Below are 21,778 nucleotides of genomic sequence, written 5' to 3'. Positions count from 1 at the left end.
AGAGATTTTCTCTAGGGGGTGCTATGGGGTAGCTTGACGTTTCATAGAGGGTGCTCAAACATTAAAGGTGGGGTAGGTAAGTTTGAGAAACCGGCTCGAGATACACTTTTTGTTATATTGCATGCAATGCTCTTAACATCCGATAGCAATGAATATCTTAAGTGCTTTAACAAAAAATCCATAATAAAATGTCATCTGTGGAAGCCGTGGCGCTGTAAAAAGCACGACCAATTATTTTAGCCGGCCCGGCTAAAATAACTGGATGGCCTACCTGCCTGTCAGCCTTCCATCTGTGCACAAACTTATCTCGTGCCCTCATTGGTCATGTGCGCGTTCGTGTGTGTTGGAGGAGGGGTTCTCTAAGGAAGTGGCAGATTTTTTCCGGTTGTGTATTTTCAAATTCTAGCGCACTCAAGCTGGTTTCTCCAAAATTACCTACCCCACCTTTAAGGGTTTCCCATTAATGCACCAGCGCTACAGTTGAATTTTCTACTGCAACACTCCTCACACGCACACACAGTGCACCCGCGACTGTTACAATGAAGGCTCGATAATCAGCTCACAGCATATAGGCCTAGGTGTAAGCAGGGGTAAAGTGCTATTTTTACAAGTGGGGAGTGGACCTCACCTCCTCTAGGGGGGTCTGGGCAGGGGCGGATCTAGACAAATATTCATGGGGTGGCAAGAGGGTGGCAGGAGATTATGAGGGGTGGCATCCCCTGACAGAAGTATATGCTGATTTAAATCGCAATCATATCAATCAATTAGGGGTGTAACGGTACACGTACCCGTACTGAAATTATTCGGTACGGGCCCTTCGGTTTGGTACACGTGTGTACCGAACGAATATAGCGTTAAACGTAAAAAATTGATAACATGAACAACTTTCTGGAAGTAATCTCAGGTATATATCATAGAGCGACCAAGTCATTTCATTGGACGAGAGGCATACTATGAGAGCTGGTCACAGGGATGCGTTCAAATGTAGTCAGTAATTTGAGGAACTGGCGAAATGGCGAACGCAGATAAAGTTGAGCTCGAAAATCCTCCAGCATCATTGAAGTCTCCGGTTTGGGAACATTTTGGTTTCGCAGTTACGTACAAGGATGAAGGACAAAGACAGGTGGACCGAACCAAAGCTGTTTGTCGGCATTGTTCAACTAACATTGGTTACGCGGCTGGCAATACATCACACTTGCACTCATTTGAAAAGGCATCACCCGAACGTGAATATCACCGGTACCAAAAGAAAAAAGACTGAAGTGCAAACCCAACTCCCGCTAGCATGTTAGCCTCCACCACACGCAAAAAGTTCAGACCGAGCCAAAGCTAATAAAAACGCCAAATATCCTTATGTTGCCATGTTAGCAAAGCGCTACCTGGCTGTATCTGCTGCCTCTGTCCCTAGAGAGAGGGTGTTCTCCACAGCAGGACACATTGTTAGTGCCAGCAGATCTGCCCTTTCAGCAAGCAATGTGCACAAGTTCATTTTTCTTTAAAAAAACATGAAAATACAATGACAAGCAAGTCCTAATGTCAAACTGGCTGCTTAGGTACTAGTACAGTTCAAGTACAGATTATTTCAGTTCATCGAAATGCTGCACCTTAATGTTCATTTTATTATATTTTGTATTTATTTGAGTGAATACATTATTCACAGTTTAATAATAATTAAAAACCCAAAACTAATAGTTTATGTTTTGTGAGTACTAGTACAGTAAAGTTCAAATACAGATTATTTCAGTTCATCGAAATGCTGTACCTTAATGTTTATTTTATTATATTTTGTATTTATTTGAATACATTATTCACAGTTTAATAATAATTAACAAATATATATTTAATGTTTTGTGATAATTTGTTCTGCTGTACCGAAAACGTACCGAACCGAACCGTGACCTAAAAACAGAGGTACGTACCGAACCGAAATGTTTGTGAACCGTTACACCCCTACAATCAATATTAACTTGGAAAGGCACAATATTAATATTTTAACTCAATGACATAGGTGATATTATTGTGGCACATCAGTAAAGCCTTACATATGCGTCTGCCACATAAGGTGGCAGACGTAATTTAATGAATTTTAACTGAATGAGTTTGTTTCACTCTTCGACCAGCAGGGGAACCAAATCTATGCAGACTGCTGCAATAAGTATATTAATTAACTGTCTCATCGATGTTTGTCTGAATGAATATGATACTATTAACAATCATATTATTCCTATCACTGTTAATAAATAATAATAATAATAATAGATTTAATTTGTTAGCGTTTTTACAGGTGCTCAAAGACGCTTTACAGATATAGTGAAGAACTGTTATGATTCACATATTCATTTATTATTGAATAAACTATATTTTTTGGAGGAGTTAATGATGAATGTTCATCAAGATGCTTGCTCACCCTCCTTCAAATTTGAAAAACAAGTAATTATATCATTATTGATATACAGTTACAACCTTGACTTTACATCAGAAAGAACAAACATTAAAGAAGTGACTAACTGCATCAGTTAGGGTTAAAAAACGTGTATTCAGCTAAAACATAAACATCGCTGCAGTTATTATCCAGTGGAAGGTCCTTACATACACGCCTAGTTAAATCAAAATGGTTACTTTCTGTTGGCTGGGCAGTGTAGTTTTACACACCGTCTTATTTTACTTTCTCAGGACTTAAAACTGTTTTTTGGGGGCAGACCCCCCAAAGAAAAAAATATATACACGCATACAAGGTCATCATCTTAACAATTTGTTATTCTCATCGAGTCATCCGTGAGCAGAGCATCAAGTTGGCATGCCTATTACAGCTGAATGCGGCGATTACTATTTTGTTCAGCAAAACGCCTCACAAACTTATTAAGATCAACAGCTGTAGTGCGTTTTGATTCAATGCTGAGTACAGCCAAACTTGACATTCTCTTCTCTGTCAGTGTAGACCGCAACTACCTCATTCCTTCAGTGCTTGGGTCCGAAAGGCTTCTCGTTTTGCGCCGTCCCCCGGTTCAAGTGAATTCGCCACCAATCATATTTCCACTCTCGCGCCAGGGACGGGGGAGGGGTTACATGAGGTGCATCTTGTGCTGCATTCACGAGCACTCGGACATTCAAGACTTTCTCTCATAAATGTCCGATGAGCCACAACTTTTCTTTCAAAACAAAGATGCCAACTGGGGTGGCAAGGCTATTGTTTAGGGTGGCAGGTGCCACCCCATGCCACCCCGGTAGATCCGCCCCTGGGTCTGGGGGCATGCTCCACCGGGAAAGTTTTTTTTTAAATATTGCAGTTAAAAGCATCAATCTGGTGCACTTTGAGAGCAAAATGAAGAGATCTATGGATTCATCTCTCAACACCAGGGACGTGCACAGGTACGGGCTAATGTTGCCCGGGCAACGGCCCGTTTGGCCTTTTTGGCTGACCTGCCCCTCTGGAGAGAGCGAGAGTTTCTTTTTCTTTTTTCTGTTGTGGCCGAATCAACATGATAAGCCCACAATTAGTATTGTAGCGTCTCGCTGCGGGAAACACACTTTGTCAGCGCTGTCATCTGCCGGTGCGTTAAGACCACCTCAGTGTCGGATTTTGGAAACTTGATTTTGAGTTGACTCTTGATACCGTCGGTTATTTACAAAAAAACACCTAAATATAGCCTACTTGTTGTTGTTGTGCTTCTGTCTTTCTGTGTCTTCTCATCTGTAAACTCCCTCAACGCGCCGCTCTCTCTCTCTTTTCTTGATCGCCCTCTCACGGGTGAACAGTTCAATGTCCCGCTTCAGTGTAGGATTTCTGCCATGTCTCTACCACTTTAGTTTGACCATCTCTGTTACTAAGTTATTGAATACTAAATAACTAAGTAATTAGATACCTTACCATTACTCCGCTCATAAAGAATGATAAGAATAAGAATAATGCGTCTTGAACTGGTTTCATTAATTAGTGAGTTTATTTAAGGTAATTAGTTAGAGGCCCTATTTTATCAGTATGTCTGCACAGCAGTTACAATGGTCAAACTACATTAGAACAGAATTGTCCCCATTTTATCTTTAATAGTTACTAACATTAGATATTTTAATGAGATATGGACCGCAAAACATTTTTAAAATCAAGTCACCGAATGCAAGTACTCGCCTTAGCTTATTTTGTTATGAGATGTGAATCACTGTTCAATTTAGTTGATGTAATAATCGTTTGGTTTCTATTAAAAACAAGTTACAATTTTCAAAAGGTCTTGTGTTTTTTTCGGGGGGAGGCCCTTTTTCCAGTTTAGAGCAATAGCCCCTCCAAATGTCTGTGCACGTCCCTGCTCAACACCCATATGAAACAGAACTGTAAACAGATTTTCTATTTCTTTATAGATATTTTACAAATCACTCCCCTTTTAAAACAAACCGGTTGAGACCCACTGAGATAACTAGCCTATCTAAACACTGAGAGTCCTTTACTTCACCTGAGGTTATCTGAGACTCTCAGTCTGACAGGAGAGAGTTCTCCCTCCACCTTGTTGTTGAAAAAGCTCCTTATATCCGTTAGCTTGGCTAGCTAGCACCAGATGCTAACCACAACGATCTCCGGTAGATACCCACCGGTGCGCTCGCTCGCGCACGCACACAAAATGGCTCGGGGGACACACACACACACACACACACACACACACACACACACACACACACACACACACACACACACACACACACACACACACACACACCACACACACACACACACACACACACACACACACACACACACACACACACACACACACACACACACACACACACACACACACACACACACACACACACACACACCACACACACACACACACACACCCACACACACACACACACACACACACACACACACACACACACACACACACACACACACACACACACACACACACACACACACACACACACACACACACACACACACACACACACACACACACACACACACACACACACACACACACACACACACACACAGCAGAGCTTGAATGAAACACAGAGACCCAGTCAGAAGTAAGCTATTTGTACTCACGAGGCCTATTATGTGCAGAATCCCTCTCGCTTTCAGGTGGTTTTGATTGAGTGTCCACAAGTGGACATTTAAGGACTAAAAAACTATACATTTTTCACTTTGCTGTTAGCAAATAAGTTGGCGCTCTAGCTAACATGTGCACTCAAGTGTCACAAAGTAATTTAGCCTATGGGTAGGTCAAAAATCTAATGGGTGCTGGCCATTGGCCTAATCATATCACCTGTGTTGGCTTCCGCACCCCCTAGCTCCCCCCTGGCACCACCCCTGGTTGAGTGCAGTTGGAGTATTACAGACTTGATACTACAGCAGGTTGTACTGATTAGGTGGTGCTGCCAGGGGGGGGGGGGGGATAGCACAACCAGCTAATACAATGGCTGGCCCTTCGTTTGGAGTTGACAATACATAACATGGGTTTGGATGGTGTTTTAAAATTGAGGAAGGCTTGTTCCCAATTTTCTTCCAATAAAAGCTGTATATTTGTGTTTTTAGGGAAAAGTACAACTACTAAGTAATCACATGTATTTATAGACACATAAGGCCTGTTGCGTAACTCAGAAATTAACCTTCTTGTTCTTGGTCTATGCACATCAGTGTCCCAACTCTTTCCATATCTTACCAATTGAAAGAATAAGTAATGCAATGCAATGTGGGAGTGCTGCAGCTTTGACAACTGTTGCGGTGTCACTGTTCTGTTTTGCAAGAATTAGTTTAGGTAAAAGTAGTCCATCCAGCGTGATGCGCCTGGCTCACGCAACTTTCAAACTAGGTGATGTGTTGCCCACTTATTGCCTCAATTTGGATTGTTTGGAATAATAGCAGAACATTTACTGTATGAGCATGACTCACGCCATGTTGTTTCCTGAAATAGTAACTGCCTCAACTGGCAGCACGTTTTCTCAAGTTTTGACAAGTCAAGCAACCAGTTGACTGGAAAGTGCTCACAAATTAACTGTGAGTCTGTACATCAGATTATTGCTAACATTAACTACCAATGTTAATGTTACATAAATCCAGTTATGGCTTTTGGTTTTGGTGTGTCAACCCTAGATGTTTAATGACGCCAACTGGCCAAGCCTATGAAAACTCTTTGTGGACGCCACTGCTGTGAGACAACAATCGTACCAGTGTAGTGTGGAGCATGCTGCGAGTTGTCTGGGATCTGCTTGCTCTGGTGCTGGCTCTTCACTTTGTGCTGATGGTCTGGATGTTCAGGTGGAGCTGCACTGTCTGTGCGCTTCAACACATCCAGAAACGGAGGAACAGGGAACCCTGCAAACATTGGAGAAACACAAAGCAGTGTGAATAGGAAGACTTTTCAATGGAAACCCTTATATGTCAACATCCCAGATTTTAGTTGATCGGTTTCCCGTTCTATTTTTTCTTTCCTTGTGTCATGTCTATTTTTACGTCTGTCATGGAAAGTGGAGCACGGTGGACTCAAACGCAGTAGACAGAGACACATCTAACAGAAACAACTTTTTTTAAAAGCCATGGTCTGGACAAGACAAGGCTTCCCGATGTACAACCAACAAGACTCGGACAAAGACTAAACAGAGAGCCAGGGTTGTGGTCAAATTGTCTTGTTTGTTTAGGAAGGTTGCTAACAGAATGAAAAGAGTTGGAACTTCCAAAGCGGCAGCCATGATAAGAGCTGTTGAAAGTCTCTACATGATAAGAAATGCATTTTAATACCTCTTTTATTATCTGCTTTAGCATAGGATAAACTGAACCATCCTTGACGAAGGAAACGAGATTATGCTATCCCACAATTATTTGCGGTTGTAACATTTTGTGACTGTCAAACAAAGATAATGCGAGTAGCAAGTGTCCCTGAGTGTACTGTAACTGCAGTCTGATTCTCCTAGGACTGCGGTTGTATAAGTCCGGATGAATTCTCCTTCTCATCATTCTTTAACCCTCTGACATTTTGCACTAAAGTTCAAATGTCTAGATTCCTTTGACTATATCTACCATAGTCTAGGATTTATATAAAAGCAGAACAGTTGAGGGGATAAAGTGCAGGCATTAGGTGGTTTCAGGACAGGAAAAACAACAGAAACAAGCAGGAGAAAACACAAGAAAAAGGAGTACAAACCAGTGGCGGTTCTAGAACATTTTACATGGGGGGGCAAAGGGGGGGCAAGAGGTCATGCCAGGGTGGCATGGGAGGGCGGACAGTACGTGGTATTTTATACTGTATATAACCTATTTATTGTTATTTCATGCCCTAACACAAGTGTTCTTAATGCACAAGAGAAACAAGGTGTTCAGACAAACAATCGGGTGCCCTTTGAGTCCCCCAAGCTTACCTCAACCATTTTAAATGAAAGGAAACTACAAAATGTATTTTAAAGCAATGAATTAATGGAACAGGTTTTTTTGCATTACAATGTAAAACTAAATATATATTTTGTTTTAAAAAAATTGGTTTTCTTAGTATTAGACCGACATATTTGCATGTCCTCACTAAGCATTATTACATATTAATTTAATATCAAACCAATCAAAATGGCCAATTATCCCAAAATGTTGCTGCTAATATAATCATATGCTTGTCAACAAAAGTGTCAGTTTCTTCTCTTACCTATATTTCAGTTTTTGTATTTTCAGATTAAGATTGACAAACTCAACATTTCAACTTATAATTAAGTACACAAATGACATCACCCATCTCTTCAGAGAGCTGAAGGTGACCTGTGCAGCAACACATTTCAATCAATATTTGTCAATACTAAGAGCTGCTAGATTGTGCTGCTGTGATGGAATATGTAAGGAGAATAAGAACATACCATGTGGTCCAACTGGAGTTTCATCTGCCTCCTGATCCCTGCCTCTGTCCCTCTTTCTGACCCCCAAACACACCAGGAGCGTCTGCGTCGCGTTACGGCCGCGCCGCGGCGGTCGTAAGAATCGCGGCCACTCTAGTCAATGGGTGCTATTACACCACACGCGCCGGGTTACGGCTCAGACGCGTCCCAGAAGCGGCTCGGCGCAGCGCTTCTCTAAAATTAGGATGAATCCTATTTTTGCCGCGGCGCAGCCGTAAGGTAAAGTTGGGCAGGCAGCCCTCGCAGGAAGTGGAAAGGTGAGCATCCGGGCCAGGCCCATCCCCCACATATACTAATTTAGCAGACCCCACAACACCTCCACTACGAAACGCACCATGGACGACGAGGTGTTCATAATGGAAGTGGAGAAACACACAATTTATATACAATATATACAATTTAATATTACAATTATTATTAACTGTGTCTGTAGTCTACAACACAACAAAATAGGAAATAACAACAATAAACACGATTTAAACAGACACAAACATAAACCATTTAACTACGTATAGCCTACTTACTTGTAGAAGTACAAATGTCCAGGAAATATTCCAAAATCAACAACAACTGCAACGTTTTGAAACACGTCTGGTGTGTGTTGTTGCAGGAGGAGGTCGCAGCGTGGCGCAGCCGCAACGTAACGCGGCGCAGACGCTCCTGGTGTGTTTTGGGGGTGATACTTCATCTTTATTCCTCACATACATTTCTTCTTCTTCACTAATGTCTTCATCTCCTCCTCCTGCTCTGACCCTCCTGGTCTCTTCATCTCCTCCTCTTCCTCCTGCTCTGACCTTCCTGGTCTCTTCAGTGAACTCTCTTTTCCTTTTCCTCTTTCTGTTCGTCCTGATCACTTCTCATATGTATTTGTGTTGTTGTTGAATCACTCCTATACTCTGGCCTGCAAGAGTCTACTTGTGAAAAGCACTGGTACAAATGCTTGTATAACTTTAGGCCATGTAGCCTAGCTAATATGTAGCATATCATAAATATAACATCAGAAAGTATTGATCAAGCGCACACAGGCAGCTGTGTTTGGATCCAGTTTTGACAGTAAAGGATGTATCCTGGTTTCATCGATCTGGCCTCATTGCTGTGATGTGTAGTTTACGTGGATTTAATAGTAGGCTACCGCGTAGTTTAGCAAAGTGATCGATCTCCCAGCTAACGCTGTCTGCGTAGTATTTTGTAACGTAACGCCCCAAACAGAGCCCGTCTGTTAAACGCTATCGATTCAAACGGCAGCGTTTTATTAATATTTAGTTTCAAGCTCTCGTCCTTAGTAAAAACAAAACTAGTGGAAAGGGAAATGCTCCCAGGGGAAGCTGATCCATAGGTGCTGGGACAGCTCGCTCCCTCTCTGCAGCGGTGTGAGCCGCGGTCTGTGTGAACGCCGCTCCGCAGTCTAACAGGGCCGTAGCTGCGTTTTTAACGGGCCTAAAATTATATTTAAAATGATTCACTTTTAACTAATGTAATGCTTGTTTTGTTGCTTGAGAAGCTTGTAAAAATAGTGTAGGTTTGTTTTAGTTCAGTTTTAGGGAAACAAAAGTTAGGGGGGCAGCTGGGGGGGCAAGGCTCTACAGTGGGGGGGGGGGGGCAGCTGCCCCCCCCTCCCCCCCCCCCCCCCCCCCCCGTAGATCCGCCCCTGGTACAAACAGATATGACACAGGGAAAGGAAAAGTTAGACCAGGAATAAGATCCACCAAAAACTGGGTTCATGACAGAGTGCGTCCACGAGAAAGACTTTGTTACTGCTGGTAAAATAACTCCACGGCGTAATAAGACACGACGGCCCGCCTTCTCTTTTCTCTCCTTGTTGTTTAATGGTGGAGCGTGTTCAGGTGTTACATTACATCCCTATATTGTTAATCTCTTCCCTTGAGCGTTTCTCAGGGGTAATGAACTCATATCTAAGCTATCCAGCATTAACTTCTCCACACAAACACTTAAATGGATAGAATCATATTTGTTCAACCGTTCTCAGTATGTCAGAGTACAGAATAATCAATCATCTAACCTCCAGCTGTCCACAGGTATCCCACAAGGGTCAATTCTGGGTCCATTGTTATTTTCATTGTATATAAACGACTTACCATCAATATGTCCTGACACAAATATCCAAATGTATGCTGATGATGCTGTAATTTATGTTCACGGAGGCAGTCTGACACAAGTGGCTACTGAACTGACGAACAAGATGGTTCATGTAACAGCTTGGTTGGAGCAATGCTGTCTGCAACTAAATGTCAGTAAAACTGTATGTATGTTCTTCACCAAAACCAAGTCCTCCTGCGTTGAGCCAGATGTGTTTGTGTCCGGGGAGAGGCTACAGGTGGTCTCACAGTACAAATACCTGGGGGTCTTAATTGATTCAAGACTCAATTTTAAGTCTCAGGTGAAAAAGGTTTGCAACAGGGTCAAATTCAGTCTGTCAAATTTGAGGTTTACCAGAGACTGCATGACAACAGATGATGTACATGCACTCTATGGTTCTATCTCACATCACCTACTGCTTAACAACCTGGTCACATGCATGCACAACCACTCTTAAACCCCTGGAATCATTATACAAACAAACACTTAAAATAGTAGATAAGCAATCAGTTTATTCTCATCATTGCCCAATACTCACAAAATACAACTTGTTGAGCTGGGAAAATGTAATTAGATAAGCAAATGCTTGCCTCATGTACAAAATAATACACGGCCTTACCTCACCTCCGCTCAGGCATTTTATCACCATACGCACACCTGTAACTAGGTCAACAAGAGCTGCAACAAGAGGAGACTGTGTTGTTCCATTAAGCAAGAGTTCATTCAGCCAATCTTCTTTTTCTTTTAAAGCTGCACAACAGTGGAACTCAATCCCAGTAACGATTAGAGAACAAAACACCAGCAGTTTATTCAAATCTAATTTAAAAACATGGTTAGTGGAAAGTCAGCTCTGTCAACACTGACACAATCTGCACTTTACAATGCTCTGTACACATGTGCCTTGACCTGTTGCTATCTGTCTGCTTTGTGAATATGTATTTTTGTTTTGTTTTTATGTTTTTTATATATGCTTTTATCAAAATATAAGCATCTATGTTGAATGTTGTTTTACTGATTGTATTTACCTGTCATTTGAAGTGACATCTTTTTTTAGGATGACATTCAACATCTGTCCAGGGACTACAGATTAAAAATAGCCTGTTGGCTAACTCTGGCGCATTTACAGAAATGTTAATCAATGTGCACTGTCCCTGTCAAATAAATAAATACAAATTAAATTAACAACCCGCGATGCCTACTGCAGCGATGAATGAAATAAAGAGGAGAGGAGGAAGTAAACAGTCCCTTCACAGAGGGATGCATTGAATGCCCACTGTATAGTTGTCATGTGAATGCAACCAGCTGAAATTCTAATGTATGACGTGTGTTTGCTAATTTAGAGCCTGTTAGAGTTGGACTTTTAGTAGTAACAATATTGGATCTTTGAAAGTATGAGCTTATAATTTGTAGCTTTCTGCTGCACTGCTGCTGATTGGTCGGTTGGTGATACCTGCTCTCTTGTCGTAGTCGGGGGTCTGAGAGTCGGAGCTGCTGCTCTCCTCCATCTCTTGCCTCCTCTGTCTCACTGCTACGTCCAGATCACAGAACTCACCTGGAAAACTCTGCAGAAAACCACAGAAACACGGAAAATATGTTGGTTAGTAGGAAAGTCACTTATTGAGAATCAGAAATCAAAATTACAGTACTCATGTTTGTCAGCAGAAAGAAAATGATGGATGTCAAAAAGCAGAAGAAGAGAGGAAAAAACACACAAGACAAACACACTTGGATGCCTTTTAGTCAGTTAAGCCACCCCAGAAAGAAAAAAATTATCACAATTTGGGATATTAATAGTGTCTCAAATGTTCTTGCTGTTCTCTCTCTGTATTCTGGATTTTTTTTTTTGTAACCTTTATTTAACCAGATAAAAGCATTGAGACAATCTCATTTGCAATGCTGACCTGGCCAAGAAGGCAGCAACGTTATACATAACACAAACATATAAAATACAGAGAACATAACTAAGAAAACAAAAGATGAAGAAGCAGTCACTCCATTGTGCACATTAGGACAGTAAGAAATGTGCACTACTTATTACTGCAAGAGCAGCTGCTGGTAAGGACTTCAGACAACTTCAATTTAAAACATGCTATTGAGACAAGTGCCGTCAGTTTAAGGCGTGATTGAAGGTCCTTCCAAGACCAAGGACCATAATAAAAAAGACTCCTTTTCCCAGCCTCAGTCCGCACAGCAGGAACCTGGAACCGTATCCAGGGACTGTATCTGAGGTTGTAAGAGTCACAAACTGGAGCAAATCTGGCACATATGTGGAAGCTTACCTAAAATGGCTTTATACATTAATAAAAGCCAATGCTGCATCCTACGTATACTAAGTGAGGACCATCCAGTTAGGCTATACAGTTTGCAATGATGAGTCCTATAGGGTGCATTTGATATATAACGCAGTGCAGCATGGTAGAGTGGGTCAAGTTTGGCCAAAACAGTGGGACAGGCAAATCTATAAATCGTATCACCGTAGTCCAGCTGGGACAGGAATAAGCGAGAGACCAACCTTTTACGGGGTGAAGTTGAAAAACAACATTTAAGTCTGTAAAGGAAGCCAAGAGTGCATTTCAATTTCTTTGACAGAACTTCAATATGGTGTTTGAAGTTCAGATTACTGTCCAACCAAAAGCCAAGATATTTGTAGGTATCGACAAACTCAACAGAGACGCCATCAAGGGTGTCAATGGAGAGGCAAGAGGACGCTGACTTGGGAGCAAAAAGCATTGCTTTGGTTTTCTTACTGTTCAAAAGCAGTTTGGAATCAAGAAGTGCATGCTGCAGCGTGATACAATCAGATTTTAAATTGGAAATGGCCATATCCAGAGAAGGAGCACATGAGTATACAATAGTGTCATCAGCATACATATGATAGGTAGAAAATTGCATCTGATTACAAATATTGTTTACATATAATAAAAAGAGCAAAGGCCCCAAAATAGAGCCCTGTGGAACTCCCTTCTCCAAGGTGACTGGCTCAGAGACAGTACCACCCAGCCTGACACATTGGGTACGGTCGGTTAGATAACTCTGAAACCAGCAAATGGCATTATGACCGAAACGAGACATCAACATAACATTAGACATAATGTGGTGATCTAGTGTCAAATGCTTTGGCTAGGTCAATAAACAATGCAACACAAAGAGATGTTGTATCCAAAGCAGCCTTAATATCGTCTAAGACTTTCAGACTGGCAGTCACAGTACTGTGCTTTGATCTGAATCTGAGTAGAAGCTAGGGACTCAAGAATCTTTGATAACACAGAAAGATTTGAGATAGGACGATAGTTATTCAACTCTGTGGGATCACCAGCTTTCAAGAGGGGCGATACCAGAGCTTGCTTCCACACAGCTGGCAGTGTGTGAGTGGACAGGGAGAGATTACAAATATCAGTTACTGGTTGTGCTATAATCTGAGCTGCAATTTTTTTTAAAGAACGGGTCGAGGCCGTCAGGCCCGGCACTTTTTAGGATCAATTGTGTGCAAACCCTGTAAGACTTCAGAGACCGTGAAATAAGCTAAATCAAAAACAGGGGAGTTCATCTCTTGACTAGGGCTGTGAGTACGACCATTTAGAGAGTCATGACTTTGCTCATCAAAGATGTGACTAGCCTTTTTGAAGTGAGCATTGAAAGCATTAGACATACCATCTGAATCTGAAATAAAAGAATCACTGACCTTCAGTTTTTGTGGGAAACTAGAAACCTTCTTGTTCTGAAGTGATTTAATTGTTTTCCAAAATTTAGAATGGTCATTAAAACAATCAGTGGTTAAGCTCAGATAGTAATCAGCTTTAGCTTTTTTAATAAGGGCTGAACATTTATTTCTGAGGACACGAAAAAGAAGCCAGTCATCACTAGTGTTAGACTTTCTAGCTAAGGACCATTGCTTATTTCGATCATGAATTAGATCAGATAATTATCTAGTAAACCATGGAGTGTTCCTATTCTTAACTCTGAATTTTCTAAGGGGGGCATGTCTATTAATAATCGATAAAAAGTTATCAATAAAAAATTGGACGGCAACATCGACAGATGGAATTAACGCTATGAAGTGCCATTTAACCTCCATCAGATCGTGTAGGAAAGCCTGCTCAGAGAAGTGTTTGAAGCAGCGCCTGAGCACGATAAGGCCCTTGGCTTTGGGCAACTTAGTGCTCCTAACGCAAGCAATAGTGCAATGGTCACTGATATCATTAGGAAAAACACCAACAGACACGTACTTATGAGCTGCATTTGTTAGAATGACATCTATCTAAGGGTATCGTTATTGGGTTTGGCAGGGTTTATTCTAGTGGGACCATCAATAAGCTGAGTTAAGTTCAAAGAATCACAAACCTGCTTAAACTGTGAAGATTTATCACTCAACCAGTCCCAATTTAAATCACCCAATAATATGATTTCAGAAGAAAACATAGACAACAATCCAGTAAGGCTAGTAGTTGCATCCATGATGGCCGATGGAGGCCTATAACAGCCAATAACAGTGAGAGGAGCATTTGCTATAGTTATTTGGACTGCTAGCAACTCAAATTGCCTTGGAATTGAAATTGAGTGAAGGACTGAGCAAGTTTCTCAGCAGAGTATATTGCAACACCAACAGCTCTGCCCTTACGATCTGCTTCATATATCATGGATTATGTTAGCATTTTACACCTAAATCACTTTTGAGTCTTCAGCTAATGGAAGTTGAATGAAATGGAGTCACAAAAATGAAAATAACATATGTATTGGTTGAACTACCACCACTACCTGGTATTATTTTCACCTTTGAATCAAAACATATACACACAACTTCCTCCTTCATGTATCAACTCTCAGATTCACTGGGAAGAACATCATAACGTAAAGGCATATTTACAGAATACATCATACATGTACAGTATATGTTGCAACTAGATTTATCATGTGGCTACTGCTGCTCTGGTGGGCTTGTGTCTGACCTACCAGAGGGAAGCGAGGCGACCGAGGCGACCGAGGTGACCTCTGACCTCTGAAGCTATTCTCAGCTGAGCAGGGGACGGGGCTGCTGCATGGACTCTTCTCCTGTACACAATTATTTTACAGTATTTATGTAATACACATGGTTTTAGGTTGATATCCAAATACATGAAGTGGTAATCCGTCTTTGATACTGACATAGAAAAAAGAACACAAGGTGTACTAGAACTACAATCAGCAATCTTTGTACTTGTTTTCAAACTGTAGTCCCAAAAATATCAAATGAAATGAATTTAACATTATGGGATACATTTCAGTTTTCAGGGAGTTAAAACCTCTGTCAATCTAAGTCAACCTGACTGTATTCCTCAATATTTTTAAATCAGCTGAGTGGTTGGTAACCAGCTGGAACTCTGTAAAAATATATATTTTTAAGACAAATACAAAACATTATCTTTAGACACAGAGACAAGATGCTTTGATTCTAATTGCAGGTATATTGGTATACTAAGTAATCACATGTATTTATAGAGACATAAGGCCTGTTGCATAACTCAGAAATTAACCTTCCTGTTCTTGGTCTATGCTAGGGGTGCCCAACCTTTTTTGAACCGAGAGCTATTTTTAAAGTTGCCAGTCTGCGAGATCTACCAGGCCAAATAGAGAGGCGTAGCCATTACTGACAGCCTACTACCAGGTAAATACACACTTCTACTTGTATAAAACGGACCTTTGTACGATTAATACTGCAGTTATCTTACCTCTTTCTAATCTACACACATACAAGTATTTAACTGAAGTTACACAACAGTGTTGTTGATACAGAGTTGGAGTTTATTCACACGTCACATACTACAGTGGGTAATGTTTTCAAGAAACATTGAACAGTGCTGCCACATATGACACAGGAAAAAAAGAAAAGACTCTGAACCCTTTCTTTGCCATTATATAAAAATAGTGTTGCTACAAAAGTATAAATTACGCTTACGACAACTCAGATCTGAAGCTACACAGGAATCTGCTGCCAAAGTGCAATAAAAAAGACAAAATTAATAGAATCAAACCCTTTTTTTGTTGCATTTTAGTAGATTATACAAATAAATGCCTTTAAAATAGGATGCAAGCAACAGTTTCTTAACCTGAATTGACAATAGACTATAATCAATTTAAGTTTGCATTCTTATACCATTGTGTACAATAATTATAATGAATAAGTTCAAACAAACTAAAACTTACAGCTGATAAATAACGGTATCTAACTTGAGTTTTTATTATATCAAAAACCTGTTGAAATGCTACTGTTATTTTTACTGTCCCCCAAAAGCGCGTCGGCAGCCTCCAGGAATGCTTCTTACACAACTTCGCCGTCTTTGAAAGACTTCATGTGTTTCGCAAGAACGTGACTGACATGATAAGATGCTCTGGTAGCAGCCTTGCTGTTGTTGTTGGGCCTGGTGAAAATGGACTGCTGTGCATTTAGCTGTCCTTTCAGGCCCCTCCCCTTTTGGGAGCGTAGGGCAGAATTAGGAGGGAATTCCGTCTCGTAGCGTTTGTGCACTGTTTTGAAATTCCGCTCCTAAATTACCCGTCTTCGATAAAGCCACGCTCGCATTGCAGATGAGACAGATGGACTTTGAATTGGAATAGATACAAAATAATCATCCTCCCACTCGGAGTGAAAATTATATATTTTGGGCTTTTTTGCTTCTGCCATAATTGCGGTCATGTGTGTGTGCGGACTGTCACTCCTGTTGCCACGGACAACGTCAGTGCACTGCCCACCAGCCACGCCCCGACACATGGGGTCACGCCGGCCAATCACAAAGCTTTGATGCGTTCAAGTGCATTATTCTGGCACAGGAAGATTATGTTATAGGACATTAATGATAAAACAGAATATTGTTGTTCTATTTTTAGACACATCTCACGATCGACTGGTTGGGCACCACTGGTCTATGCACATCATTGTCCCAACTCTTTCCATATCCTACCAATTGAAAGAATAAGTAATGCAATGCAATGTGGGAGTGATCTGATGTAAAATGTAACTTGTTTTATTTAAAAATCAATTAAACCTTGTTAAAAGTAATTTAATAGTATTTTATGCATGGCAACAAGTGACTAATGAGAAATATACAGTCTAGCGGCATATGAGAATACATGTCCTACCTCCAGATGATAACAAATGGACATCAAGAACTTGTAGGTGTTGTCTCTGGACAGAAAGGACACGAAGACGTACTGAAACAAAAAACAAAGTTTTAATGTGGAACAGATATATGAAGATTACCTTGTTGTCATTCTAGATTTTAAAGGAATGGTTTCTGTGTGAGCAATAAAATGTCGCTGAGATTAAAGTTTGAGTTTCCTGCTCACCCTGTCGTTGGCGGTGCCGATCACCAGTGCGTTTGGCAGCAGGATGGCCGTCTTGGTCTTCTTGAAGCACGAGACGGACATCACTGGGATGGCGATCTGAAACAGACAAAAACAACATAATATCCAAGATATCCCAAAAACAGACGTATCTGGGACTCAAAGAGGATTCCAGTAAATATTGTGCCTCAGTAACTTCTTCTTTCTCATGTTTACTTATGGGTGGATTTTCAGACAATGCAAAAGGGCCCAACCACCTAGACTACACAGGAGCAAGACACACAGACTTTATAGTGATTTAGCCTCTGTGGCCGCGGGGTGTGGTTAGGGCACCGGCTGCTGGAGTGATGGGAGTGGCTCGGCCGGAGACCAGACAGCTGACCAGAATCAGGTAATCAGTCACTGAATAAAAGCATATGGTAACCTGGTTCTGGGCTCTCTTGCAGTAGGCTGGGTCCTGAGAGGAAGGACTGACTCGCACACCTCCAGAAATAGAGGATAAAGAGGAGGACTGACTTCTGTGTTTTTTCTGTTGTTTGCCTAGTGCAGGGTTGCCCACACTTTTTTGGCTGGTGAGCTACTTTTGAAATGACCAGCTCACCGAGGTCTACCAACCAAAAATAAAATCCCATATTGCAAGGGTTGCTGAATAACACATTTTATTTATTCATGGGATAACTACAATAGGGCTGCAACAAACGACTAATTTGATAAGCAATTAATCTATCGATTAATTAAACGATTAATCGACTATTCTGACTATTACTGTAAGCCTTGCACAATTTCTCAAACGCTCTTAGCCATCAACTTTTTGATTTAGCTTGAGGTTGTTTTAGGCATGTGGAAACTAACAATGAAGACAATACAGATGAATACTTGATTCAAAAATACATATATTATTAAATTAACTTAACAAATTGTTTACAAATTAAATTAAATAAATAATATTTCACATCAAAATAAATCGTATTAAATAATCTGATGACCGAACTGTAAACAGAATAGCTGAAACTTTAACAAAATAAAGAGTAACTCTGTTACCTCTAATCATTAACCCATGTTTGTATAATTTGTATAAATTATTTATCTAATATATCATATTCACAATGTAGTGACTGCTTTTTTGTCTTTTGTTTTCTTAGTTATGTTCTCTTTTATATGTGTGTGTTATGTGTGACTTTGCTAACTTCTTGGCCAGGTCAGCATTGAAAATGAGATTGTATCTCAATGCTTTTATCTGGTTAAATAAAGGTTAAATACAAAATAAAAAAGATTCCAATCTGTATATAGACTCTTATTGCACTATTTCACTATTTTTTCTGTGTATCTGTTTTATTGTGTTGCACTGTTGGAGGAGCCTGCGACCTAAGGGGGGGGGGATAGGACACGTTCGATTCTTGTTTTGAATAGTGTGCCGTCGATGGGTTTCATTCCATTTCAAGGTGCTTTTTGACGCTCCGTGTAAACTTCGCGCACTGCCACTCCAACATCCAAGCTAAGCACATGGTGTAGTCCCAAACGATAGCTGAGGATTCTGGGTAGTGTAGTGTCTTCTGCCATCCAAAAACTCCGAACAAATATTCGTTTCTCCGAATCGAAGGGGGAAAATACAAAAGCATTGTACACAATTTAAACCAATCAATGTTGTGTAATTAACAAGGATAATTTGGTGTTTTTGAGTTGATGAGTAGTGCAGATATCACTGTAAAATCAATCGACAGTAAGGAGAATACTTACTTCCGGGTGTAAAATTCTCTGTTATCCAATGGGAATGGACGCTCGTAATACAATAAAGGGGAATTGATCATTATCTTTTAAATAACGTCAACTAAAGGGAACAATCTATTTGACACAGCTGAAGCTCTGGCCTTCCTTAAAAACTAACTAATTTAATAAAAATCACAGTTGTATTACACACAATGCACTGTTTTTTTAGAACAAAAAATCGTAACTAATGTAATTTTTACATTCTGACGAAAAATTAAAATGATTATGAATACAAATAAAATAAAAGAAGCCTCCCGTGAGTTACTACAAGCTAAAAAGTAGATTTTAAAAACGTTGTATAGAATAAAAGCTCACTGTGGGACGTTGTAGAAATGCGTGTGTGCACCACGACAAAAGAGCCTCATTCACTTTACATTGGGGTTTTTTGCGTGGTGCCGACACGTAAATGTAGCAGAATGCGTGACTCCACCACGCAATGCGGTGTTAAGGAGTCGTGGTGGAGTCACGCATTCTGGTGAGATCAGGTTGGTCGAACCCGGTGCATTCCTCCGTCTGAATGTGGAGCACTTTTGCTAAATGTTTAGACAAATTGCTCGTGTTACCGCCCTTACATGCTGAACTCTCTTGGCAACGAGCATTGTCCACCTCAAGACGGGTAACATTTAACCACACCTTGGAGCGCTTCTCTCCGCCATCTCCGCCGTGTGTTGCTGCATGTAGCAGCCGCGTGTGTGTAAACTGCCCCGCCCCCTCGCACACAGACGGGGGAGAGAGAGATCTCGTCTCGATTGGAAAGATCAAAAATACACCGACCATCAGAGACGTGCACACATAGGCCCATTCCCAAACCGCCCCCTACACCCTACCCCTACACCCTACCCCTCCGTTTGCGCGTTCACGCGGAGGGTCCGCCATATTGAGGGCTGTTCCAAAGCAACGAGTGTAGAGAGGGAGTGGACTATCAAGCCCTCAAACAGCGAGTCTGCAGCGGTGCTGACTTGAGACCGGTCTCTACCTGACCGGAGTCACGCTGTGTGTGTCCGTCAGGAAACACGCTGTTTACAAGTAGTTCCAGCAAACATCCACTGATAAATTGCGATGTTAACAACCTCATGATAACCTCATATGTTTTTAACTTAGGATCATACCTGTGTTTAGTCTAGAAAAAGGTAAATGTGTGCATTTTATTATAAAGTTGTGTATATTTACAGACCGTTGCAAAAACTAAGAAGCTTATCAGGTATCAGGTTTAAAACTAAAAGAGCTTTGAAACACAATGAAAGATGTTTGGAGTTTTATTTGAGTTATTCATTTAAACTTTTTGTCTAAGAGATGCTTATTTGAAACCGTTGTTACACACAGTTACGGCATTTCCTGTTTCTGCCGGAGAGAGGGGAGGCTGTCCCAAAGCTTGCTGCTGTATTTACTCCCTCCATCTGACAGGAGGGAGTCTCGTTGAGCTGCGAGTGTGGCTACAGACGGAGTTCACTCCATCACGGAGGGGTAGGGTCGAGGGAGTGGTTTGGGATTGGGCCATAGACTCTAGGTAGTGCTTGAGCACCTGCCCGTTTTGCCCTCTTGACAGCAATGTGCCCTTTTGAAAGTTCGTTTTTTACAGTTTTTTTTAATTGATTTGTTACAGTGTACTGTATGTGGCTCATGGTAACATCGATCAATTCTGGATTAAAAGCTTCTAATATATACAACAATGCCCCAAATGCGCGTTGTAATTTTGTCAGACATCCCCACACGTGCCCCGCAGCCCCTCCCTTCCCTGCTCTCAAAGTGAACGCGCGCGCAGAGCTGACAGTCAGGCCCAATCCCAAACCACTCCCTCGACCCTACCCCTCCGTGATGGAGTGAACTCCGTCTGTAGCCACACTCGCAGCTCAACGAGGCTCCCTCCTGTCAGATGGAGGGAGTAAATACAGCAGCAAGCTTTGGGACGGCCTCCCCTCTCTCCGGCAGAAACAGGAAATGCCGTAACTGTATGTAACAACGGTTTCAAATCAGGATCTCTTAGACAAAAAGTTTAAATGAATAACTCAAATAAAACTCCAAACATCTTTCATTGTGTTTCAAAGCTCTTTTAGTTGTAAACCTGATGTTTATAAGCTTCTTAGTTTTTGCAACGGTCTGTAAATATACACAACTTTATAATACAATGCACACATTTACCTTTTTCTAGAAAAACACAGGTATGATCATAAGTTAAAAACATATGAGGTTATCATGAGGTTGTTAACATCGCAATTTATCAGTGGATGTTTGCTGGAACTACTTGTAAACAGCGTGTTTCCTGACGGACACACACAGCGTGACTCCGGTCAGGTAGAGACCGGTCTCAAGTCAGCACCGCTGCAGACTCGCTGTTTGAGGGCTTGATAGCCCACTCCCCCTCCACACTCGTTGCTTTGGAACAGCCCTCAATATGGCGGACCCTCCGCATGAACGCGCAAACGGAGTGGTAGGGTGTAGGGGTAGGGTGTAGGGGGCGGTTTGGGAATGGGCCTCAGTCAGTCAGACAGGCCACGGCGGGTGTGTGGTGCAGCAGCACGCAGCAACACGATTAAAAGTGCCCTAGTGACGACCAAGTAAGTAACCATCAGGTAACAAATACAATGGGTGTATTGTTTAATCCCCTAAATCAGATGCCAAACTAAACTATACAGGGTTCGTACGGTCATTGAAAACCTGGAAAAGTCATGGAAATTCAAAATGCAAATTCCAGGCCCTGGAAAAGTTATGGAAAACAATATTTTTC

General features: G+C 41.3%; 1 protein-coding gene across 5 annotated transcripts in view; it reads right to left on the bottom strand.

Annotated features, from left to right (window-relative positions):
• The window catches only part of LOC117555391 (GRAM domain-containing protein 2B), a 55,232-nt gene that overhangs the window by 7,182 nt on the left and 26,272 nt on the right, over positions 1 to 21,778 (bottom strand). For 4 of the 5 annotated variants that reach the window (XM_034230293.1, XM_034230292.1, XM_034230291.1 and 1 more), the window contains exons 6-9: positions 17,290 to 17,385; positions 17,083 to 17,154; positions 11,420 to 11,531; positions 6,167 to 6,313 (exon numbers count right to left, since the gene is read on the bottom strand). In XM_034230293.1, the coding sequence (XP_034086184.1) occupies positions 6,167 to 6,313; positions 11,420 to 11,531; positions 17,083 to 17,154; positions 17,290 to 17,385 (427 nt within the window). Of the gene's footprint in view, positions 1 to 6,166; positions 6,314 to 11,419; positions 11,532 to 14,919; positions 15,019 to 17,082; positions 17,155 to 17,289; positions 17,386 to 21,778 lie in introns of all 5 variants that reach the window. The other variant, XM_034230295.1, reaches the window with a different exon arrangement.

Source organism: Gymnodraco acuticeps, unplaced genomic scaffold (genome assembly GCF_902827175.1).
Source record: "Gymnodraco acuticeps unplaced genomic scaffold, fGymAcu1.1, whole genome shotgun sequence".
Classification (NCBI taxonomy): Eukaryota; Metazoa; Chordata; class Actinopteri; order Perciformes; family Bathydraconidae; genus Gymnodraco; species Gymnodraco acuticeps.
This window is presented reverse-complemented; position numbering and strand designations above follow the sequence as displayed.